The sequence below is a fragment of the Sander vitreus genome, chromosome 23, assembly GCF_031162955.1.
Source record: "Sander vitreus isolate 19-12246 chromosome 23, sanVit1, whole genome shotgun sequence".
Lineage (NCBI taxonomy): Eukaryota > Metazoa > Chordata > Actinopteri > Perciformes > Percidae > Sander > Sander vitreus.
In genome coordinates, this window is record NC_135877.1 from 19,335,874 (window position 1) to 19,361,534 (window position 25,661).

General features: G+C 39.3%; 1 protein-coding gene across 2 annotated transcripts; it reads right to left on the minus strand.

Moving 5' to 3' along the window:
* Positions 1–25,549, minus strand: prkcq (protein kinase C, theta). Of its 2 annotated transcripts, none has more exons than XM_078242473.1 (18): positions 25,462–25,549; positions 18,272–18,643; positions 13,793–13,992; positions 12,374–12,434; positions 10,807–10,987; positions 10,683–10,714; positions 10,499–10,584; positions 9,908–10,037; positions 5,747–5,856; positions 5,290–5,419; positions 5,023–5,189; positions 4,389–4,562; positions 4,207–4,298; positions 3,965–4,027; positions 3,718–3,856; positions 2,970–3,158; positions 2,095–2,223; positions 1–701 (listed from the first exon to the last, which is right to left on the minus strand). In XM_078242473.1, the coding sequence occupies exons 2-18, from the start codon at positions 18,387–18,389 to the stop codon at positions 543–545; spliced, it is 2,160 nt and encodes a 719-aa protein (XP_078098599.1). In that variant the 5' UTR covers positions 18,390–18,643; positions 25,462–25,549; the 3' UTR covers positions 1–542. The 2 variants fall into 2 exon arrangements, with proteins under 2 accessions (XP_078098599.1, XP_078098598.1); XM_078242472.1 differs by having other exon boundaries at positions 5,290–5,446.
* Positions 25,550–25,661: the final 112 nt, after the last annotated feature.

Genomic DNA, 25,661 nt, shown 5'->3' on the forward strand with positions numbered 1-25,661 from the left:
CCAAGAACTATACAAAAAAAATTTTTTTTTGCAACTTTCACTGTCTCTCGCAACTTCATTGCAACAAACATACAAAAGATATCGCAACTTTTATCGCAATTTTTTACAAAAGCTCCCGCGAAATAAGGCATTTTGGGCCGCAACAATCTCAAAAAAAGGCCGCGAAATCCTGGAGGGACTGGTTAAGGGAGTTTTTAATACTTTAATTCTATAGGTGATTATATGCCACTACTTAAGACGTCAGGCATTGTAACGGACTGTTCATTTTTATGTCTTGGTATATGTTCTTTGTCTTTGTCCTAGTTTTTGTTGTTTGTTTTTTAAAAGATTTTTGTGGGTATCTTTATATTTAAAATTTAGAGACAGAAAAGACATGCAACAAAGATCCCATCACAGTTGTGATGTATGTGTCTTACACCCAGGACACCCCTTTAGTGGTTATCATCAAAAGTCTAAAGTCTCTGCAGTTTGTTTTAGTTACAGTAAGTGCTGTTTGTGTCTGAGCGGCTTGCTTGTAAGGTAGTAGGTTGTTGGTCCTGTTGTCAGCGTGCTGTGTTGCGAGCCATCCCCGGGTTGACAAAGGAGAAGTTTCTGAACATCGTCTGGTCAACGCTGTTGATGAGCGTCCGGTCGGCACACGACAGCCGGGGCTTCTCGTTGATAAACTCTTTGTCAAAGTTACTGCAGTCACTGGGCGACGTCTGCGAGGGTGGAAGAGAAAATGTGTCAATACACACAACGATACGCACGATACACTACTGATTCAACAGTCTCACAACGTCTTGTGAAAGATTATTTTCCTCCACAATGAATAGAAGTATGTGGTCATACCATGAATTGAACTAAACATGTTCATCACAAGTAAAACAACTTTGGTGAACATGAGTCATTCAGTTACGCAGGACTACTACTAGCAAGTATGTTCCGTATTGATTAACCTGCCAATTATTGTCTCAATCAATAGTTTTGGTCTTTAAAAAAAAGTGTCCATCATGATTACCCAGAAATCCAAGGTGACAACATGGCATCATGATTTTGCGTAAACATACACGCCACTTTCCTAAAGCTAAATGGTGTGTTATCTGTACGCATTTTGAGCTATCCACGTGTATGTCTACGCTGTATACAGCGGATGTAAACCTACACAACCTGTGGCATCGCCACGTGGCGTGTTATCACGAGAACGTGCCGTGCTATCGCGAGAACAACTTCACGCGTGTAAAAAAAAAAAGGGAAATAACATTGGGAAAGGCTTTAGTAACACTCAAAAACGACAAAAACACGACGGTGACTAACGTCACACGCTTAGGAAAACAATAAACGGATGGGTTTAGGAAAAGAACATTGGGGAAGGCTTTATTTATATTAAAAAAAAAAAAAAAAAACTGTTGACAAACGCCACACGCAGGACGCGACCCCGGCTCTCCTGGGTGAAAGTCCTGTGTTTTACCCACATCCGCCACCCCAACCAACCTCCGTCCTTTCATACTACTCACTACGGTGATAATTCACATGTAATGTAGGTCAATGGAGGCCAAACGGCGTTGATAAACACGCTAAAAAAACAATTATGCGCCTTGATAACACGCAAAAACTGCATACGAATTGGCGTGTCATACATACGCCACTTAGTGAGATCAGTCTGAAGGTGATGTTTTCAAATGTCTTGTTTTGTCCGACCAACTGTCCAAAACTCAAAGAGATTCATTTTATAATCACATAAGTCAAAGAGAAGCTGAAATAGGATCTTTTTTTTTTTTTTTTTTTTGCATTTTTGCTCAAAAAGGACTCAAATTGATTATTCAAATAGTTTCTGTTAGTCAGTTAGTTGACTAATCCTTTCAGCTCTTCTAACATTAGAATCAAACTTTGCATGGTAGTTGAACAACATAGAAAGGAGTGCTTTCATAATGTCAAATTCAAATTGCCACAACATTCATTCAAATTGCAAGTGTGCACTTAATAGATTTTTTTACACTGGGATGTATTCGATAAAGTAGATAAATATCTGCAGCTAACATACACCGTAGAAGAAAATCTGGCCTTTTCAATTTGAATGAAAGCGTGAGCCCCTTAAACTGTGAATGTACTTACTAATGTTGGCCTGAAGGGCGGTGCCATCTTCCGTTGTTCCAGGGAGTTCCAGTCAGTGCTGCTGAAGAAACCGTGCTGTCTGATGTTTCCCTTCACTCCCAGGCGCTCCTCGGGCTCCCTCACAAACAGCTGCAGCACAAACACAACTGAGGTTACACCCTTTACAAATAATGCAGGCAGTCAAAGTAGAGTTAAAAAGTAAACAATCTTTTGGTGCTTCTTCTAAATGTTGTATTATTATTTGGCCCACATCGTTGGAGCTAAACACGTATTGGTGTGCGTTTCTCATTTCCCAGAAATCAACTGTCAAACGGTGTTGCTGGGTCTGACATGATGAAGTTCAAGTATTGTGTAGTCGGTAATTTTAATTTTTCCGTGATAGCTTTAAAGAGTTACAGTTTGTAGTCGTTAAAACTTGAAGGTCAACCTGTACTTTGGAGCCATGGGATTCCTTCTGAGATTTTCTCTCTTTCCCTCTCATTTTTTTTGTTTGTTTATTTAACAGGGACAGTGCATATTGATGAACATTGCTGTAAATGTGCCAAAGTTTGCCAAGAGGCTTTTTTTTCCCCAATGAAATGAGGGATGTTAAATAAACAAATTATTGATCAAATGATCTGTGTGGTTAATGTCAATGTAAGCCTCACATTTTCTTGATCAATGTAAATAAGTTATTGAAATCTGCTGCAAAAGTTTGTCTAGAAAAGAACAGCACCTAACTAACCAGTTCTTATTTAGTTTAAACCACAGCAACTGAATTTTCACAGAATGTCAGTCACAGAATTTCTGCTTCTAGAGTTTAATTACTTTAGTACCCTCAATACAACCATTAAAACACACTCATACACACACCCAACACACACACAGTGTCAAACCTTGATCAGAATGTCCTTGGCGTCTTTGGTGAGCCAGCGGGGATAAACGGGGTTGTCAGTTCGTATGGATTGAAACAGCTCCTCTTCATCGCGGCCGTGGAACGGAGACTGACCAATCAGCATCTCGTACAGCAGCACTCCAAACGACCACCAGTCCACTGAGCTGTTGTACTTCTGACCCAGCAGGATCTGATACACAATTACAACCCACCTACTGTTAAAACAAATTTAGAAATAGCTTTTCTAAATTTGCCTTTCGATAACAACATGCAGTCTGATACCCATTGCTGTTTATCCTGATGAAGTTATATTAAAAGAATCTGTTCCAAGTTGGATAAAACGGGAAAAAAAAGATCACAATTTCAGGGAGTTTCACTGTTGGTTTGGACCAAAGAGAAATATACTTCTATTTCATTGATTGGCCAGTTAGGTTTGATTAGACATACAGGGAATGTGCCTTAGTGTTACTGTTTTGGTGCAAAATGGTAAAAAAAACAGTAAGACAACTGCACATTAATATGAAATAGAATTTTACAAGTAAAATCTTGGTTTACACAACCTCTAAAACTTCTAACTGAAATTCCAGCTGTAGATTGGGATTAATACTTATTATTTCTAGATTAGAAATAAAATATTGTGTATAGGGAATGGTGATGGAGTGATTTTGGACACAGCCTTTGTCACAACTTATGCTATCTATGGTTGAGATAAGTTAACACTAAAGGTACAACATGGTGCGTGTGCTCACCTCTGGAGCGATGTAGTCAGGTGTCCCACAGAAGGTGGAGGTGCGTGACTCGTCCTGCATGTTCTCCTTACACATGCCAAAGTCTGCTATCTTGATATGACCCTCAGAGTCCAGCAGCACATTATCCAGCTTCAGATCCCTACAGAGGAACAGGAGCATGTAAGCACCAACAGTTCTTAGTTTTGGCCTCTTGTGTTTTGTTCATCATCAGTTTCAGTTCTGTTGCTGGCTTATGCTGAGATTCTACCTGTAAATGATTCCTTTAGAGTGCAGGAACTGGAGCCCACAGATGATCTCAGCTGCATAGAAGCTGCAGGGAGACAGAAAAAAACACAGTGTGTTACTTTTGTCTTTCCTACCAACTGACTCCAACCAAGAAGTACAAGGAAAGTAAAGCATCCAACCCAGACAGTGCAAAGTTACAGTTGTGCATCTTAATAGACAGGTGTTGAGCATCTTAGATGTTGGGCCTTTTGACAGGATACATACGTGGCTCTGTGCAAGTCAAACTTGTGGCAGTTCTGGATGTGGAACATGAGATCCCCTCCATTCAGACACTCCATCACGAAGAACAGGTTCTCCTGGACATAAGAAATGCAGAGAGGTCAGCGCTGGAGTTGTAGCTGAGGATGGCTGGAACGAATATTCAAGTGTACATGGATTGTTGTTACCTTGGTCTGGAAGGTGCAGTAAAGGTGCGTGAGGAAAGGATTTTCCCAGGCAAGAGAGAGGACCCTCCTCTCCACCATGGTGCACTCGACATCATCGTCCATCAGCACCACATCCTTTTTTAGAGCCTTCACCGCGTAAAAGTGCCCGCTTTTTTTCAGCTCGGCTAAAAACACCTGGAAACGCAGCAAGGACATTAAAAACTGCTGCGGCTGGACAGTTATTTTCTTTGCCACCAACTTCTAATGCTCCCATTTGTCATGCTGATGCATGATGCAAGAAGCCAGTGGTTTTCTGTGGAAACTGGCAGCAGAAAGAAGTGTTGACCACAAGAGTCATATTGTGATGTATGAAAACTCTGTTGACGAGAATGACTAGAATATCACTGATGACTAATCTGGAAAAAGTCTTTGCCTAAATGTGTTGTCTGTTATTTATAATAACTACAAGCTCATAACATCACATAGCTCTAAAAACCTACATAAAGAATGTTGAAATAATCTGCATGTATTTTCGTTTTTTGCAGGAACACTTTTGCTACATCCAATTTTCCCTTTGCTCTTTACTTATGTGAATAACTAACATATTTGGACATTTTTTGTGCTTTTCTTCTTTGAATCAGATAATCTCCTGTACCTTGCCAAAGCTGCCTTTCCCGAGCATCTTGTGCAGGATGAAGTCATCGACGGTGAATTTGGGTTGGTGCTCCTTCCTGGGAACAGCGTACAGAGGCTCTTCTGTCAGCGCCGCAGTGATTGACCTGCCGACGTCATTCGGTCCATCCCATGACACACCCTGAATGTCTTCAGGTCAGGAAGCAGGAGTGGGAAACGAGTGCATGATAATGAAAAACTATTAAGAAGAAATGGCTTGATGAGAGTGGAGATTTGAGAGGTTGTGTACCTTTGTTTGCAGGTGTAGCTGTGGCTGGTACACCCGTTACTAACCCAGACGGAGCTCGGACCACGCCCGGCTGGCCAACACCTACTGGACCTTCTCGACCAATGATCTCACTTTCTCGGGTGCTTCTGGCCTGACAAAAGGTAGGACCAGCATCGGCCTGAATTTCATTTTGTTGACAATTTAAAAGTCAAACACTTCAATGGAAAAACCTCTAAAAAACACATTCATACCATTTTGAGACATAATCAGCACAGGGAAACAGAAGACCTTAACAGCACACCTTAAAACCCTCAAACTTGTAATGCATGAACCAGTGCATACCATACTTCAGTGAATATTAATAAAAAACATTTTAGGTGTCTTGGCAGGTTTACTGAGGTGGGAGTTGATGGAAAAAAACTCCTCAAAATGTACACATTGAAACATTTTGAAAGAACAGAGTATTGGTTTGTCTGACCTGCTGTTTACTCTCGATCATGGCCAGAGCTTCAGCCATCAGTTTTTGGTTGACCCCACAGAGGTTGGCTACTTTCTTCTGGCATTTATGATGGACGTTCATGCTACATTCTGCACAGAAAACACTGCATTACCACCATGTTATAAACATGCATGACATGCTTTTGAGAACAGTTTTGTATCCATCTCCACATATTTCACACGTGTAATGCAACAATGCTTTGAAAAGGGGACGTTAAAGCTATAGTGCGTAGTTTCTGTCGCCCCCATGAGGAATTCTTTTTTTTTTTTTAACTTACTTTTTTATTTCAAACATACATACACACAACACATACATTAGGAACGCACATTAGGAGATATTCATACAGTTTCAGTTCTAACATATAATCATGCCCTCACCTCCTATCTTCAAATATTCCGTCCCTCTTAAAAGGAGGGGACATAATCAACATGTAATAATGAGTATATACCTTTACTGTCAACTGTACTGTAATAGGTGTAAAAATACAACTTAAGTGGAAGGAAGAAAAAAAAAGGAGGTGACTAAAGTGACATTATCTGTATTATTGGTAACCATCTTTGATCAAACCTGTCTGACTTGAGCTGCAATCTCGCTGTGATTTTCTCCATTATGAACACCCCTTTTACCCTTTCTCGCCATTCCGTTATACTGGGAGGCTGGGGCTTCAACCAAGAAGCTGTAATTGTTTTCTTTGCTATTAAAAGCAGAATTCTCAGTAAGGAAATCAAGCTCCTCTCTGCAACATTATCTGGGACTATACCCAGTATGTACAATGCTGGATCTAAATTAAAATCAATACCCGAAACATGTTTTATTTCCTTTTGGATATTCTTCCAAAAATCTAAAATCATTGGGCAATCCCAAAATATATGTGTAAAGTCCCCCATCAATCCGCAACCCCTCCAACATCTCTCTGAAGTATTACTGTACTTTGAGGTAATAGTTGGAGTGTTAAAATACCTCATTTTGATCTTCCAATCAAACTCCACCCATGTTGGGCTGCTAGTTACCGTGTGTCCTGCTTTGAATGTTTCTTCCCAGTGTTCATCTGTTATTATATTTGCTTCCAATTCCCATTTTCCCTTGACATCCAAATTGTTGTTGTTAGATTCCTGTTGTAGTATCTTATACAATTTTGATATAACCCCTTTCTTTGTCTCTCCCTCTGTATATGCCATTAGTAATTCTTCTAGTCTCGATGGGGCTCTACAGATATTCTCCCACTCCTTATGTGTAGTAAGGTAATGTCTTTAGTTGTAAAAACTTATAAAAATCATGGGCTGGTAAATTAAATTCTTGTGCTAACTGTTGGAATGACTTTAAGGCTTGCCCCCTAAACACTTGTGCAATATATTTTAACCCCTGGTGTGCCCATCTATTATATCCTGCATCCATCGTAGATGGCAAAAAATCAGGGTTTATCGAAATTCGGGTGGCTCTACAAATGGAGTTCGATAGTTTTAATTTCTTACGTATCATTGACCATACTGTCATTGTCCCCCTGATCCAGACATTGCCCACCTTCAGCCTCTTTAGTGTTACGTCACTCAAAAATGGAAGCGACTCTATCGGTACATTTTTGCAAGAATTTTGTTCCATTCCCACCCACAATGCATCTGCATCTTTTGTAATCCACATAATTATAGCCCTTGAGTTGAGCAGCCCAGTAGTAATTTAATTTAAACTGGGTAAATTCAATCCTCCCTTCTCTTTTGGACAAAGAAGTCTCTTATATTTAATTCTAGCCCTCTTCTTTTCCCAAATAAATTTGGATATAATCTTGTCTAACATTTTAAAGGTAGAATTAGAGACGCTAATAGGCAATGACTGGAACAAAAACAACAATCTCGGTAATACGTTCATTCTTACAGTTTCTGTCTTCCCTATCAAAGTCAAAGGTAAAATCTCCCACCTAGCCAAATCTTTTTTAATTTCTGTTATCAATTTCCCATAATTCGCATCAAATAGCTGTGACGTGGTAGAAGTAATGATGATACCCAGATATCTGAACCCTGTATTAGTCCATTTGAACTTTTGGACATTGACCTGAGAGCATCATAGCTACTGATTTAGCCTCATTGGTCAGATATCCTGATATCTCCCCATATTCGTTCAGGTTATCTACCAGGGCTATCCACGAGGTGGAAGGTTCACTTATATATGTTAATATATCATCTGAGAATAATGATATTTTGTGTTCTACCCCTCCTCCATCCCTCATTCCCTTTATATCTTCATTCTGTCTTATTGACTCAGCCAGTGGTTCAATACTTGCAGCAAATAATAAAGGACTCAGACAGTCTCCTTGTCTGAGCAACACCCATTGACTCTAATCCGTGATTTGGGGTTTCTATATACCATTTTGACCCATTCTATAAAGGTTGCATGAAACCCGAAATTTGCTAATGTTTGGTAAAGAAAGCTCCATTTTACCCGGTCAAATGCTTTTTGTGCATCCAAGCTAAGTAACATGACAGGCTGGGCTTTGTTTTTCCCCATGAGGAATTCTATGACAACAAAACTGTCGGCGCGTCCACATGATACAAGCCTTACGTGACTGTGCAGTTGCTGGTAGCCAAGGAGGACACGGAGGATTAAAAAAACATGGACTCTTTAAAAGAGGTAATTCTCTTAGAGAAATACAGAGAGAGTTGTGTGGAGCTGAGAGTCTTTTTTTAATTTTTTTTTTTTTGGGGACTTTTCCTATTATAGAGTAAAAGTGGATGGACAGGAAAGGTGGGAGAGAGATGGGGGATGACACGCAGCAAAGGGCCGCAGGTCGGATTTGAACCCAGGCCGCTGCAAAGGCCTCAGCCTACATGGGGCGCACGCTCTCACTGGGTGAGCTAGAGGTCGCCCCGAGCTGAGAGTCTTAATTAGCTTTGTAGTAACTCATTTGGCAATGGCTTGAATGTAATGGACGTTCATTAATATCAAAAAGGTGTGTGTGAGAGATAGATATAAGGTTAGATAAAGAATGTTCTCTTAGTTTACAGTTTCTTTTACGTTTTCTCTCTTGTGGTACCCTTTTTTTTAACATACCGAGTAGTACATACTAGAGCTGTAATCAGGCCTTAAAAGTTCGGCCCGACAAGGCCCAAGCCCGACAAGTACATTTTGATTGACAGCTTTTTAAAAGCCCAAACCCGTTTACAGCCCGACATTATTCAAATGTGCGTCTTGTGTGTGTCTTTTGCCAAGAATGAGTCATTTCTCATGGTCAAAAGTTTTCCACACCTCAGACTTTGCTTTCTTTGCCGATGCAACCAAAATCTAATTGCCAGAGGCTCAGGCCAGCCTCCGTTTCACCTCCTCAGCATCCATTTTCGCGCTAATCGTAACGCATCACCAGACCGCTCATTTACTGTGCAACCCGGAGCGCCCATGTAAAATGATAGAAATTAAGACAGAACCCGTCGGGTCCCGTAGGGTTCGGGCAAAGATCTTCAGCTCTAGTACATACCGGCCAAATCACATTCGCCCAAATACGATACATAAAACAATATACTGTACCCATACCCCAACGCATGGTTCCTTTAAAATACATGCATAAAAAGATGTAATGAGGATGGAAAAGAGGACATGCTGCACCGATTGTAAAGCCATGTGAGTTAAATTTATGATTTGGGGTAATATGAATACAATCGACTTGACTTTGCACCATCTTTGCACTTCAGTTCAAAAGTGTACAAAATCGTATTATAGTATGCATAGTTTGCCTTACAACTATGACACATGTACATTTTACATTGTTATACACTGAAACATTTCACAGGCCAACTACAGTAGACACTGGGCCAGTATACCCTTACCATTAATCATACTTTATTCATAAACTTTTTATCTATTTGTTTTTTCTAATTCTTATTCTTACTCTAATCTTTTCGGCACAGCCACCTGCAGCTACCTTAAATGATTAGTGTGTAAGCTCAACCATGCTGTCATAGAACACAGCAACATACAGAAACAACATTTGTGAACTTGTGCTTCATGGAAAGTTTCTTTTAGGCTCGCTGCGTTGAAGTTGCGTTAACTTAAATCAAGACAGTGTGTACGAGGTGAAACGCTACCCTACAAGTCCAGTTTTTAACCTAACAAGATGCATAAAACCACAGAAATCATAAAACTCCCGCCTCTCACCCTCACATTTGAGCCCCTGCTTGGCGAGCCCCCACAGCAGAGTACCGCAGTGTTCACAGAAAGTGGGACTTTTGTAGTTGTAGACCTTAAACCTGTGGGGCATGTCGATCTTGAAGCGCTCCTTGTGGATCTGCAGCACACATAACATCATACAGCTTATTATGGAGGCCCTAGTACATGTTAAGCCTTGCAAACAGGCCTGCCAGACCTTGGGACAGAAGTAAACAAGGCCAAAAGCAGTAGTAGAAACACATCCTGTATTCAAACAGTGGGTCGCAGATCTGTCTTTTATAATGCATTACAACGTGAGGTTTTGCTTTCTCTTTTGGTTTCACTCAGGCATGCGGCTGAGGAGGAAGTGAGATGGGCAAGATAAAAGCAGCAAATGAGACGAGACAAGTCTAGTGTATTGATACCTCTGCATGAGGTGACTACTTGATTAGTAAGCAGTATAACCACAAGTTTACAAATCTTTTACACATACTGTATCAGCAGATTTAACAGTGACTGCTCAGAAGTAATGACACGCTTTCGTAAAGCATTTACGCAGCACAGCGAGTGACTGGAAATCAGTGTGAGGCAGATACTCACCATTGTTTCTTTGCTGTTAATGGCCGAACCCGTGCATTTAGCGATTACTTTGTCTATGCATTTTTTGTGAATGGCTGCGTTGCACTCTAAAAGAAACAAATATAACCAAGTTAGACACATGGCAGAGATGTAAAGCAGGCATCATTTAAACTTCCAGAAGGTCAGTGGAAAATCTGACACTCACGTCTGCACTGGTAACCCTGCTTGTTAAGACCCCTGTGGCGGATAAGAATGGATTAAAATGACTAATATGATAATGCAGCAAAATGGTAATTTGGTGGTCTGTGATATCCCAGTTTGTTGTGTACCAGACAAACTCTTTGCAGACGGAGCAGAAGGTCGGTTGAGGGAAGAACGTGGCGCTGAACTCGTGACATTTGACAACGTGAACTTTAGCCTGTTTGATGGCCCCTCGCCGCTGATGGAGGGCGAACAGACCCTCCCTCTCTGGTTCGGACTCTGGGTCTCCCTCAGTCTGACCTGCAGCGTCTGAAACACATCATACAACCTTTTTATTTAAAGAACAAAACATGAAAAAGACACACTGTTGTCTTAATGTCAGGAGGATGTCACACTTAAGAGTTCGCACCTTTTGTAGATCAAGAAGTGTTTCTACATCAGAGTTTCATTTTGTCTCTATCTCTGTTGCAACGCCACTTTGCGATCTAATTGTTGCAGTTTAACATAAAGACTTTCTCAAGTGCATCATGAGTACTTTTGTACTAAGCACCTTCCCCAAAATGTTGTACTATTCCTTTTTTAAAAAAAGAGAGTAATAATTAATAATATCTGTTTTGAAAAGAGTCTGTGTACTGCTGAATCAGTCGGTTAGACCACAGGAAGGCAATTTGTTTGTATTTAGTTCCACAGATCAAATTGTCACAGTGCACCAGACGCTATGCCACCTGTTTCCAACTTCTATATATAGAAACATGAGATGGCTTCTTCCTTTTGGTTCTCAGTGACTTCTCAGGCCTTGGCATGGTGTTAATGTCAGGAAAGCACCAGTGAAAGGGATCTAACACAAAACACACACAAAACACACACACACACACACACACACACACACACACACACACACACACACACACACACACACACACACACACACACACATCCACAAGGACCAGCAGTGGGCAGAGACCCAAAGGTCTTATTTTTAGCTTGAGAAAATGTAAATAGGCTGGGAGGATTTTGCCTCATTAAAACACACAAGAGTGCAAGTGATGCAAAGTTTTGAAGGACAATTTGGATTGATGGTCAGTATTTTATGATCACATTCACTATATGTATACAGTATTGGTTGTTTTCATACCTAAAAATCTAAAATATTTGCTCAAAAATCACCGAACTGGCACAGTTCACAAAGTAAAAAGTACTGTTTAAATGTTTTGCTATTCTCTACCATGACATAGTATAATAGTGATTCAACATACTAACTGTATATTTTTACATAAAGAAACCATTAAATTGGCAGTTTAAAATACCTGACTTTTGTCAAAGAATATTGTATGGTGCACAGGAAATGATTCACTTCCTTGTTTCTGGTGGCAGCAATAATTAGTTTTGAATAAATTAAAAGAAAATGTATGCAAATGATTTCTGTGACCACAACAGTGCTAAGCATTTAAGATGAAGAAAATGTTTCCTTTTTGAGTAGACTTTACAACCTTACGTAACTTCCGATCATAAAGATAACTATCTCTAATTTTCACTTTCAGTTTTACAGATTTTGTTTTGGGCAATCAATATTGGTCTCAGTTTCAGTTAAGGACTTTTTTTCCCCGTTTGATGGTAAAAGCCTATGTGTTTCAGTATTTTGTAGTTGTTGATGGAGGAGGAGTAGGTGGAGTTACATAGGTTTGTTCCACTCACCGCTCTTCTCCAGATAGTATTTGGCCTCCATCAGCAGGCGGCCCTGTGGCTTCAGCTCCAGCTGAGACAAAAAAACAGAAAGAAGAGAAATAATTTACAAAAGAAATTTGTGATAAACACTGAGAATGAAAAGGGAAGGATGTGGATTCAAAATATACCCAAAATATATTTGATTTGATCGTTTGATTCTTAATTTGGTATAAGAGGCAGTTGGCATGAAGCCTCTGGTGTCACCCAAAGCAAAGTCTTTCCAGGAAACAAAATTATCTGGTGCACAAGAAGAGAACTGTGTCTAATTTCTGACCCAGGTAAAAATAACTTGAGGAAGAACTAGGTAATTGGCATGAGCACTGGTGGCCTCCATAACGTGGATATAATCTAGATGTAACTCAGGCTAAAGTGGGATGAAAAATATGACAAGATGTAAAACTGAACATCTGTATGGGGGTCCGGGGCCCTCCTTCTCCAAATATGTATTTTTGCTCTTATAATGGTGTACAATAGAGAGATGACAAGAAATGAGGGCAGAGATGGAGGGGAGGGGGGGGGATCATGGAACAATGGTACCAATACACCCCACAATTCTTTACTATTTTAACATGTAAATAAAGCATTCTGCTGTACTATGGGATGGAAACAGAGGGAGATGCATAGGAAGCATTTCATTTTAATTAAAGCTATTGTGGGTAACCTTTTACAAGAGGTCAAAGAAACATTATTGCTCTAGAATTAATAATAATATAATAATTAACAATTCCTGCTAATATTTTTCATTCAAAATAACAAATTTCACTCTGAAGGCAATGTGTTTGATAATAATTGATAATTACTTTCATGACTTGTTTTGTTGTGTCTAAATGTTAACGGATTATTGATTTTTGATATATCAGATGTGGATTTCTGGTTTTGGCATCTCATAACACAACAAGCTTTGTTTTCTCTTGATCACGATAACATTATTTTATTGTGATTAGATCAAAACACACACGATTCTGGAATACAGTGGCGTGAAGATTCTGTATTACAAGGCTGTCTGACCTTCTGAAAATGTACAGAAAGGAAAAAATCCAAGACAATAAAATGCCATCGAAGATACAGTACAGACGTTTTTCACTGCGGATTTTGACAGGTCTTCGCAGGAGAAGCACGGGTGTAGATAATCAGTGACGTTATTAATCAAACCTGTTATTTTCCTGCTATTACAAACTAAAATATCTCCAGGAAAAAAAGCTTGTTGGTTTAATTTTTTTAATGACTAAAAGGAGGATTACCACTTTAAACATTTGCTCTTTTGACCCGAAAGTGAGTCAGCCCATCTGGATTTTTTCGCCGAAGTAGCCAAACGGCTGGTCCGAGAGTACAATCTCTCTCTCTCACACACACACACACACACACACACACACCCCCGACTGCACTAACCCAGATCTCCAGCTTGCCGTTCTCCTTCTTGCATCGCGTTGCCAGTGAGTCCAGAGCCACCGTGGCCTCCGACTTCAGCTCTGCCGTGCGGTCCTTCACCATCACGTGCATGATGCGACCACGGTGGACGTGGGCGTCAAACGTGGTGCTCCATGGCGGGTACATGGTGGGCTTCTTCTGCTTGTGCACTTGGCCCTTTTCTGGAATAACAAAAAGCAATAAAGAGAAGAGACACTTCTTAATTGGCAGGCTCTTTACTCTGACCCTTTCTTAGCAACAGACAGGAAATAAGATAAAAAACAAAAGCTACACTGTGATTTTTCACTTTGACTTTTACTTCAATACCTTGAAATCCTGTGTGTCAGCAAATTCTATATCTTATTGTTACTGGCATGGTAGATGCTGTGACAAGATGCAGTTCAAACATTTTCTTGACAGACACAGAATGAGTCTGTATGTTCTATATTTCTAAATGCTATTACGAGGAAGTGGGCGAAGGAAGTGCCAATGACAAAGGACCAATGGCTGATAATCATTGAAGAAATCTTCCCAATGGAAAAAACTGACACATATCTTGAGACTACAAGAAGCACAACTGGAAGAAAAATCAACATAATGCAAGACTCAAAAAGATGACAACAGGACTTTAAATGATGAAAAATATGTTTATTTATTTAAGAATTTTTTTAGGGCTGTTCTTTTTTGGGGGGGGCTTTCCCCCCTTTTTATTTGATAGTAACAGTGAATAGACAGGAAACGGGTGAGAGAAAGAGAGCGAAATACACGCAGCTGCAAAGGACTCCGCCTACATGTGAGCTAGAGGCCACCCCATTTTTAAGGGTTTTTCTTTATTAGATAGTACAGACAGAACAAGGGAGAGAGAGGGGATGACACGCAGCAAAGGGCTTCGAACCGGGTCTGCTGCAAAGGACTCCGCCTAAATAGGGCGCACACTCTACTGGGTGAGCTAGAGGTCGCCCCCAGTTACTGACATTGTTTAATGCTGCAAATCTTTTGCCAATAAAGACTTAAGTGGAAAAACATCATCCTGCTGCCAGAATTACTTAAGAACTATAGATAACTTAATGTGTATTAATCCACCACTGAAAATAGTCCCCGAAAAACACACTTTTTACTCCTGTTTTAAGGTCAAATCCACACGTACACAGGTATTTTTTTTTTTTTTTTAAACGTAACCTTTCACCTACACGCTAACTGTTTTAGGTCACTGAAAACTGACCTTTTGGAAAAACTGCCAGTGTGAACATTTTCAGAAACTTTTCAGTGTTGTCGTGGGGAAACGTTTTTGCTTTTGGCTTGTAAAGTCACAGTTTGCGCCATTATCTCCTTTTGTGAAACGTGGCCCAAAAAGTGCTGGTTCTAACCGCTAACAGGACTTTGTACATGTTGACACATACATGTACAGTTACTCTTCCACTATGTTGAGGAACCGAGGCGTCCGAATGAGCTACTGAGCGATCAATGCAACATTGCAGCCAGGTAGCCTTCCTGTAAAAGCTTTTTTTCAGGCTTCTGATTGGCCAACATTTTCTTCTCTTTGCTTGACTGGCCAACATAGCTTTAGGGTTAGGGTTATATTGCTGCCTGTTGGTTTGGCATGCTCTTGATAGCGCTTAAATGTATTTTTGTGTTTTCATTTGGACAGTTTTTTTTAAACAGTGTTTGTGTGGACGGGAACGGTTTTGGAAAACGAAGAAGGGAAAAGCCCCATTTACAAAACTACCCGTGTATGTGTGGACTTGACAGTCTTCTAAAAAGCTGCTGATTTAGGAAACTATTAAGCATTCTTAAAGATGAAAATATGAATTAATTAAAGTTTTACAAGATTTATGTCTTCAGAATTAACAGATTGGCTTCGGGCTGAGAGTCACAGGGTAAGAAAGCATTGAAACACCTTTTCTGGGATTTGTTGACAATAACAAAAGTATAGACTATCACCAGCCTTATCCTTTAAGGATTTAATATCCATTTAACATGGAAGACGGAGAGAAGATTTCCTGTTAGTGAGGAAAACCGACACCAGGAATTAATCTGTGAAAAAAGGATGAATGTATAGTGTGTCACTCTCAGGGGATTAGATGCTATTTTACAGTCCCAACTATCATTTTTAACAGTGAAATCTGTGACTTCTTTACATCAAAATATGGTAATCTTAGTGCAAGTGTCGTTAGATGTTATAACTTTACAGTCCTATTCTCCTCTGTTGCCATGGGTAGCACATTCATTTGCATTGCAGGATGTTTGATATACCGTCTGAACATTTCACCACCTGGCCAGAAGACCTTTATGATTATTGCCTCTCAGCGTTGAGAGATTTCCAATCGCACATGGATCGGAAAAATAAAAACACTCCTGGCCTTTTTATAATTGACATCTGCTGATGTTTCTCCACAATAACATCCCATATATCCACTTACATAACAGCCACATGCCATGCTGCTGCCTCAACGCTAAAGCCCGCTAAGCTTTTTACTCTCAAAGTGATCTGCGGCCTACAGCAGCTACAGAGGTACATTTAGCATAAAAAGGCATCCCTTAATAACAACTTAAGCTGAGGCTTATTGTAGTGAAACACTACTACTATGTTTGATACCTACAGTACATTTATAAATGGCATTTTATACTTCTATTCTTTTATAGACTAAACATTAACTTGATTAATAAAAGCTTACTTTATATTAATCAAAAATGAGAAAGTAAAATATGTATAGCCCTAACAACTGTAACTTCATTGTATGACAGCATAGAAGAAAGCAGGCATGTGGAGAGAAGTGAACTCGGCTTCCTACGAGATGAGCTGGTGCTTTTGGCCAATCATTAAGCTTACTTTATATTTGAAAACAGAAGGAGGGCCTTTTAATGCTGCAGTTCTGTATACCATTTGGGTTAGCTGAGTCAAAAAAAGACTGTTCGTGCCTAAACACTCAACTTCGTAGAGGACTTTAAAAGATGTTCATTGAAGCTTTCCATCACTTTTATGTGAAGATGAAATCAGCTGCAGTGAGCCAGAGTGCCTGATGGGAGCTTTTTTTTTTTTGGCTAGCCTGGGAGTTTCTCATAATCAGCTCTTCATTTCACAAACTCATTAAACATGTCCTCCAAAAACAGTGAATCGAGCGGTGGAATGTAACTAAGTTCATTTACTTAAGTACTGCACTTAAATTTAACTTTGAAGTATTTGTACTTTTTATTTTACTCCATTTTATGCAACTTCATACTTGTACTTTGCTACATTTTGAAAGGCAAATATTGTACTTTTTATTCCACCTAAAGTTATTTAAGAGCTATAGTTTGCAGATTTAGATAATATGTACAAAATATAAATCAAAATAAATTAGTATTTATTAAAGGTTAAGCTACTCAACAATAGTTATTCAATAAAAGTAATTCAAATTACCCCCACCTTTACCAGCTACAACAGTATAGTGATATACACATTAATGCATCACTAACTATATTTTAGTAAGACCCTGTTAAAAATGCATCTTAAAATGAGGGTGTGGTCTCCTGTAGGTGTTTTCTTGCTCAAGTCAGTGCCAGGCATGAAAAACGATTTTTATCTGAGGTGAAGTAAAACTAAAAGACATTGTCCCTCCAGTGAGTCAGTATAGTGTAAATGCACATAGCCTCTCTCTGCAGCTTCGTATAGGACCAGCCTTGTGGTTTTACAGGGGAAAAGAAACATCAGAGGCCTCCTCTTTCCTCTCAGTGACACACTGTTTTTAGCTCTATCCTGCACTCATATTCACCAGCAGTTAAAGATAGCCGAATGCAGAACCATGATATCTGCTTTGTGTCTGTTATCACACTGGGAAGTTTCCCAAAATTGTGACATTGAACGAGAATCAACTACAATGAAGATCTTAGAAATGAAGGCTATGTATGGTCCTGCCCGCATTTACAGTGCTACCTTAATCTATTATTGAATTCTTAAACACGTCTATCGTTGTCTAACTATATACAACTATATAGAGCCTGCCATACTATACCTCAGCTCTTCTAGTGTTACAGTATACAGTATATATACTTAGCCTTAGTCGTCCTATAAGCTACTACTACTACTATCTGATTCAAAAAATAAAGATAATCTCTGAGATTCCTGTTATATTTAACTTTTGACTACATTTTGCACTGTAATCTGTAGTCTAAAAATAAAGATACTACTTCTGCATTTCTATATTTATTCCAACCACTTTACTGAACATAAAATGCATCACTTCCAGAGTTGCAGAGGAATTAATCATTGGCATAAGCAAAAACTAAATATAGTCCAAATATTCTCTGGTTTCCAGCTTCTCAAATGTGAGCATTTTCTGTTTCTCTTTTTGTTTTTTAGTTTTATACCATTGTAAACTGAATATTGTGGGCATCTTGGGCTCTGGCTAACAATTTTCACTTTTTTTCTAACATTTTATAGACCAAATCACAAGAACCACTGATCTAACTACAGTCACTAACCTGTGTCGATGGCCTCCTTCATGTAAACCGCGCAGTACGGGTCCAGCACCTCTTCATGGTAAGCCAGACCGGGATCCATCTCAAAGCTGGAGAACCCAATCCGTAGGAACGGAGACATGGCTGCAGGTTTATACTCTCTGACCTCCGCGCAAATATCCAAACAATATCCAGGAAACCTTCGCGACAATGCCTTCTTAGCAAAGCAGCTTCAAGAGATAAGATTTCTCAGATTTTGGGAGGCAGCTTCGGTGTCGCCGTCAACCACCTTCCCTCCACCGCAGCACACGTCGACTGCCCCTTTTCCTTCAGAGAAAAGATAAGTCTGGCAGAGGGGGAGGCTTGCTGTTTTCCACCCTTGACGCTTTAAACGACCTGTGAGAGGAAGAGACAGAGACAGAGACAAAGAAAGCAAGAAAGAGAGAGAGAGAGATATTTGATCACCCTCACCCGTGACACCGTAACCACAAGAGCTGGCTGTGAGCAAGTTTCCCTGCAAAACTGTCTGCTCCATCTGGCTGTCAAAGCAGGGTTTTAAACTAAATCAGCAACTAAACATCTCCTCACATGGAGACCCAAAACAAATCTAATCAACAATGTCTGTTAAAAACCAGCCCTTTTAACCTGAATGCAGCTAAAATAAAACCACCCATACCTTCAGGACCTGTAAACAGCAGCTGTCACACTCGGCAGAACCTTTGAGCATCTTTATAAAATAAAAATAATAATCATCTAAAAAAAAAAAATCTCTGTGTGTGATCAACCACATAATTAACTACAGTAACCACTTGTGTTGCCTCTACTGCAGCTGTTTTGATGGCAAAGTGTTCGACTTGGTGACGGTCAATGTGTTATTTGAGGCCTGCCAGAGAGGTGTGTGTGTGTGTGTGTTGGAGAGGAGGCTAGGAGGTGACTATTAATAGAGCTGAAATACTAAACGCAGATCAGGAATATGCGACCGCATGCGCCCGAGTCCCCAATTCTTGTCGTGATCGTCATCGTCAGAAGCAGCAAGTCACCTTCTTCTTGTAAATCTCACTGAACCTGAGTCAGTGGTGTCATGTGAATGAATAGAAGATATAAAGTACAGTAGGTGGATTTTGTGCCAACAATAAATATCTTAACATGGAGTATTTCAAATATGCTGGTTTTCCTGGGTAGTTGAAAGCTGCACTGATCAATATTTTTATATTGACAATGGATCAAATGACTGTGTGTACTATAAGAACGGTTGCTCATGAAGACGAACCCACAGAGAAGTTTCTCAAACTGGAAATATATATTTAGGAGATTAACGGGCTGGGCTGGGGTAAAAAATCTGCCCTGGACTTTTGAGACCGAGACCAGCCCACCAAAATCGGCGGGACACCAACCATCCCTGCACTCCACTTCAACACATGTATGTACTGTATATACCAGCAGGGTTCAACATTGGTAGAATGGTAGAGTTGCTTGACTCACCAGCCAAAAAAAAAGTAAAATTTTAACATTCACTTGCCATTTGGATGGTGGATAAAAAGTTAATTTTGAACCCTACATAGTAGCCCCTAATACTCTCACTTAGCTGAGTGGTAAGTAAGAGAGTATGATAATGTTCTCACTGATACTAAAAGGCTGGCTGGCTCCTCATGGCAAGATGGCTAAAGGTTGAGGGTGGAGTATAGCTATCATCAATATGTCATGTATAGTAAACAAGGGAAAAGTCTGTAAGTTAAGATGAAGCTGCATTTTGACAAAGTATGCAGCTTATGTTAGTGGAATGTGGATAAATCAGAAAGTTAAAGTACTATGTTTGCAAGTGCCTTAGCTTGCTAAAACATAACTAACATTTGCTTACTAACAGCTAACTTTTCCTCTCTGGTAGACAAAGGGTGCTAAAATAATCGTTTGACATACTTAAATCTCGTGTTTTTTAGCTAGCTACTGGCACTTTGTGGTGTTGTTTTCGCCGCAGGTGGGGGCGGGACTTAAATGCACTCTGTCTCTATGATAGGATGGAAGTGGGCCATAGTGGGATGTGACTGGCCAGTGTTCATATGAAAGACTCACAAGTGGGCCAATGATGTGATCTCTTTTCGTTTTATGGGCCCATTTAAAAAAAGAAAAGAAGTTTTCGACCGGAGTGCAGCATAAGCCCATTCAGCCCATACAAATAGACCGGCCCACCGGGAAATCTCCCAGTACTGCCGATGGCCAATCCATCGGGAGGCCAATCCATGCCTGGTAGATTACCATTATCTCATTGTGTATATAAGTACAGTATATATATATATATATATATATATATATATATATATATATATATATATATACACACACACACACACACACACTAGGGCTGTCAATCGATTAAAAAATGTAATCTAATTAATTACATACTCTGTGATTAATTAATCGAAATTAATCGCATACATAATTAACGGTGCCTGAACCGATACTTTTTAAGAAAGTAAGAAAAGAAAAAAAAAGGGTACTAAACAACAGTCGGTGACATTAAAGAACGGCTTGTTCATTGCTAAGGCCATATGGTCAAAATGAAATGATTTAATAATAATGTATAACAATAACAATAACTTATTTCACTAGTAAATTGCTGTTGAACGACAAAAACAACAACCAGATAGGAAAAGGACATTTACAATAACTTCAAATGCACCACGAGGCTGTAGTTTACCAGTTTCATTGAACGCACCGTCTGTGTTGTTTCTCCAACGGCAGCTGCAGATTGTTACATCCCGGTGTTGAATCCTCTAGAGTGAAAAATGCTACAAATGTCAGCATTTTAACCGTGTTTAATCCAGCTACTAGCTAGCGGTAGGCTAACGTTAGCTGCTGTAGAGTATAGTGTTAACTAGCGTCACGTTCAGCGGGGTTTGTGTTTCCTGTAACGTCTGTTTCAGAGCAGCAGAGAGAAGCGCAGACATATCAGTGGCACCAGATTTTCATCTGTATGCAAACGTCAATATGGAATGGATTAATCTGCGTTCATTTTTTTAATGCGTTACTTTTTTCTCAGATTAATTAATCGAAATTAACGCGTTATTTTGACATCCCTAATATATATACCTATTTATATAACTGTGCTGATTGTTCGGTCGGTTTAAGTTGTGGTCTGATTGGATAATTATATTATATATTATATAATTATAATAATTATATAATTTTGGATAAGCATGACATGACATTACTTTTCTGGTAATCGATTAGTCGACTAATATTTGCAGCTTTAATTGACTAAATGTTTTAGCTTTAGTAATTTAGAAATATTATAAGCCTTGTACCAGCAGACAGAAATATGATGGCACAATAGGATAGACTACTGACAATGAAAAAATATTTATCCAAAACGTTTGTTAGTCTTTTTGTTTGTTTTATTTAAGCCTTTGCCAGAGCAGCTGTATCACATTTTGTGAGAACAGCTGTGAGAATCGCTTTCCTATCTGTAGTGTGTTGCACCAAATTTAAAAAAATCAAGCAGTTTAAGTGTGCATGGGCGCATGGTGAAGTATAGTTAATTTTGTCTTTTTTTCATGAAGTAATGTCCTACATATTTGTAACCACGTCGTTAAGAGTAACCGCATACGGTATGAAACTGAGACACAGCTGTAGACTTGTTTCAATAAACTGTTCAGAGACTTTGAACAATTAAAACAATTATAATGTGAAGCTGATCACATCAACTAATGACTCAACTTAATTAGTACAAGGTACGAATACCTAGTACTTTTCTAGTACTGTTCTTAATTTTGGACTAGCCTTTTTGAATTATATCTTGTTTTTTTCCCATTAAATCTAACTTATACAAATGTCTTTATCTGCACATATAGTCACAGACTGATATTGATCCTGATATTGAGATTTTCTCACCACACACACTCAAACATTTGAAATGTGTAGAGCTGCAGCCTCCTGTACAGTTTGAATCTGTTGTATAGTGCTGCGTTCATTGCACAGGAGAAGTACATCTTCCGGTGCCTATGGTGCCACGATGTAACCACACTTCCTGTCTTGCGGGCGGTTTTTATTTTTCATTTTGAAGCTTCACAGGTGGGGCTGTTGCAAACACCAAATTGAAAAACAACACCAAACACTTCTCTAAATGTTGAGAAGGTGGGCAGAGAACAGCAAAAAGCTAAAAGTATGTTTAGGTTGATGCATTGTGAGGAACTAAATAGAAACCAGTAGCTAACAAAATGTGTACTTTATGTAAAAGAGTTAGTACATTGATTAGCATCATCCTTCCTGATTATCCTAATATATTTAAGATTTGATTTAAAGTTCCAGTACGTATTTTTGACACTTTTGAGAATTCACATACGTAATGGAAGAGTTTCCTGTGTGTTTTCCTTAAAGAGCTATTTTACCGCTGTGTTTACAATGTTACTGATGCAACAAACCATTATCAGCGTCACAAAACATTAATAACTTGGATTTAGTTAGTTTTATAGGTCATGTGTACTGTTGCTCCCTGTATTAAACAAAACGGTAATTTTACTTCCCAGAACACAGAGTTGCTGGTCTACCGCTGCCTTGATCGGTTAGCTTGTGTCATTGTGTGACTGTGTTTTAAAGGGTTAGTTCAGATTCAACAAAGTCACACAATAACACAAACAAACTAATCGATCAAGGCAGCGGTAGACCAGCAACTACCGTGTAACTACCGTGTTCTGCGAGATAAAATTACTGTTTTTGTCAAAGGAGTCTGGTGGCTGTGAAGAGAGCGGAGATAACGGCTTCAGTTCCCGGTCTTCAAGGTAAAGTGGTAAAAATATTCTAAATATAGCGTACACTTAAACTGATATAAATTGTTTTGGGTATCTAAAATCCGTGTAGCTGCTGCCCCCGTCCACAGCAGTACGTTGCTTAGCTTCCGTGTCTCGGCACTCCTGCCTGCTTCTCCAAACTGGGGGGCGTGCCAACCGCCATCTACTGTAGCTGACACACAGACTATGGAGAAGTAGCTCATACAACCCCACTTCAAAAGAACTATCCCTTTTAAGCGCTTGATTTATACTTGTTTTGGCCGTTAATGTTTCATGCACATATAGCACAGATTTGAAGCAGAGGGCCAATGTGATTGTCTGATGTGAAGTTTACATCATTTGATGTAATAAACAATATAAAGTAAAGTTATATAGCTGAGGAAAAGACACCAAAATACTGTAGAGCTTTTGAGCTGATGTGATGTAAAGCATGGAGCCTGTGGTGACGTCCTAATGGGATTACACCATATATGTATGCCCTCTTTCTTCCTCATGAAGTAACTGTCCTCTTAATATAAGAGGATTTAGGCAGTACTAACACAGAGGTCATTGTTAAAACAAGCTGCTGATCTTTATTTTGTAAAACAGCAGCTCAAACGCAGTAAATCGGCTGCTGATGCCGTCTATTGTGCTTTTCTGTACATAAGGACATAAAGATAAAGATTTTTGAAATAGTACAATAGTATAATTGTAGTTTTAATGTTTTATTGTAGTGTGCCTGCTTTGTTGTTTAATATTGAAGCCTAAGAACAGAACAGGAGCTGTCAAATCTCTGTGGTCTCTTGTGGCTGATGTTTATCCTTTTCAGTAAAGCCATCAGAGAGAATAAACAGCCTTTTATTATACTGTGTTTTTTCAGAGCACACTTTTTTATGTGTGCAGGCATCACGTTGCCATCTGAGGTGGTGGATTCACTTTACTGCAACCACCCATGGATGTTCAAATGCCACCCCCACCTATCCCCAAGCTCACAGATGGAGATACAGGGAATGTCAACTACCAGTGAGACCTTTCACAAAGCTTTCATGAGTGAGGGCAAAGTCAAACGAGCCTCCCACCTGAGACTCTCTGTACCCCCCACATCAAAGCGTGTGTGTGTGTGTGTGTGTGTGTGTGTCAAGGGGGGGACTTGGGGGGAGAGCGGCTGTGTGCTTGTTGTTATTGACAGGAGGTCCTTGTGTCGTACAGAAGCCTTTGACTATAGCTACCACTTTGACAATAGCCCAGACACTCCAAGTGTCCCTGAAGTGGTCACTCATTCAAATTTTAGAACTAGTACACACAAAGGATGTGACCCAGTCAACAGCCTTCATTAATGAATTATCTTGCTAGTTAACACTGCATCAAAAAGGTATTTCTTACAGTGAAAAGAGGCCATTGAATGAAAAATGAAGTTCTGTAACTGCAGTCTTTTCCCTCAAAACATGCACCTAAAAGTAAATACATTTTCTGAAGTACTTGTATATTACCTTAACCTTCTAATTCACAACTATTGAGAGGGAAATATTGAAATTTTTACTACACTACATTTATATTACAGCTATAGTTACTAGTCACTTTGCAGACACATAAAACATATGATCAGTTTACAAGATATAGTCGTTTAATCGACTAAACTACCAACATTTGTTCCCTCTCAAACAGCTACAACATTAAATGCTGCTCACATGCTAGGTTTATTTGCAAGGCTGGAATGTTACTAATTACATCTACTTAAGTAGTACTTGCATGTCATTATGGTGTACTTTACTACAGTATTTACATTTTACGACACTTCACTTAATGTACAGTATTTTTTACAAGTTATTTTGCACACAGATATCTAACCATGTTAAATGTATAAGAATTAGTTAAAATGATGTCCCTCTCAACCAGCTACAACATTACATTCCTGCTAACATGCTAGGTTTATTTGCAAGACCGGAATGTAACTAAGCTTTTGAATGCTGGACTTTTACATGTGGGTATTTGCATTGTGGTACTTTTACTTAAATATATCTGAATATGTTATCTCTCACAGAGACTGTAGAATAGTAAAGAATAAAAAAAAGAGAATATAACAATGCACAACTTTAGAACACTATTAATACCAATGATGACCTTTCATTATGAATGCAGCGTCATTTCCTGATCAAATCAGTGATTTTCAAGCCATTATGACTTCTATTTTTCTAAATTTAGCCAAACGGACTAATAACAACCATACACTCAAAGTTTCAAAGTGAAAGAAAGCACTGACATAGCGACCACTTAGCCTATTAAGGCTAAATGTCAAAGAACCTTGCAGCTGCGTTGTTTTTAAATTCTTAATAGTGTGAAATATATGAAATGCATGCTATAGCCTATTGTACGACACCCAAACTCAGCAGGTCATTAATTCGGCGCATAGCAAGAAACTTTGTGAAAACACTGAAAAGCAGTCGTACTAACCTGTAAAAGAGAAATGAAGTGTAGTGTTCGCAGACAGACGCTCTCCATCCGACCACTTCTGACAGACCGGAGGGAGCAGGGACGGCACATTTACCTTGATATCATGAGGCGTTCATTGCTATCGGAATATTGTCAATTCTTGGAACCTTTTGGTGTGGTTTTCTGCAGTTGCGGTGTTTTATTTATTTAGCAGTTACAAT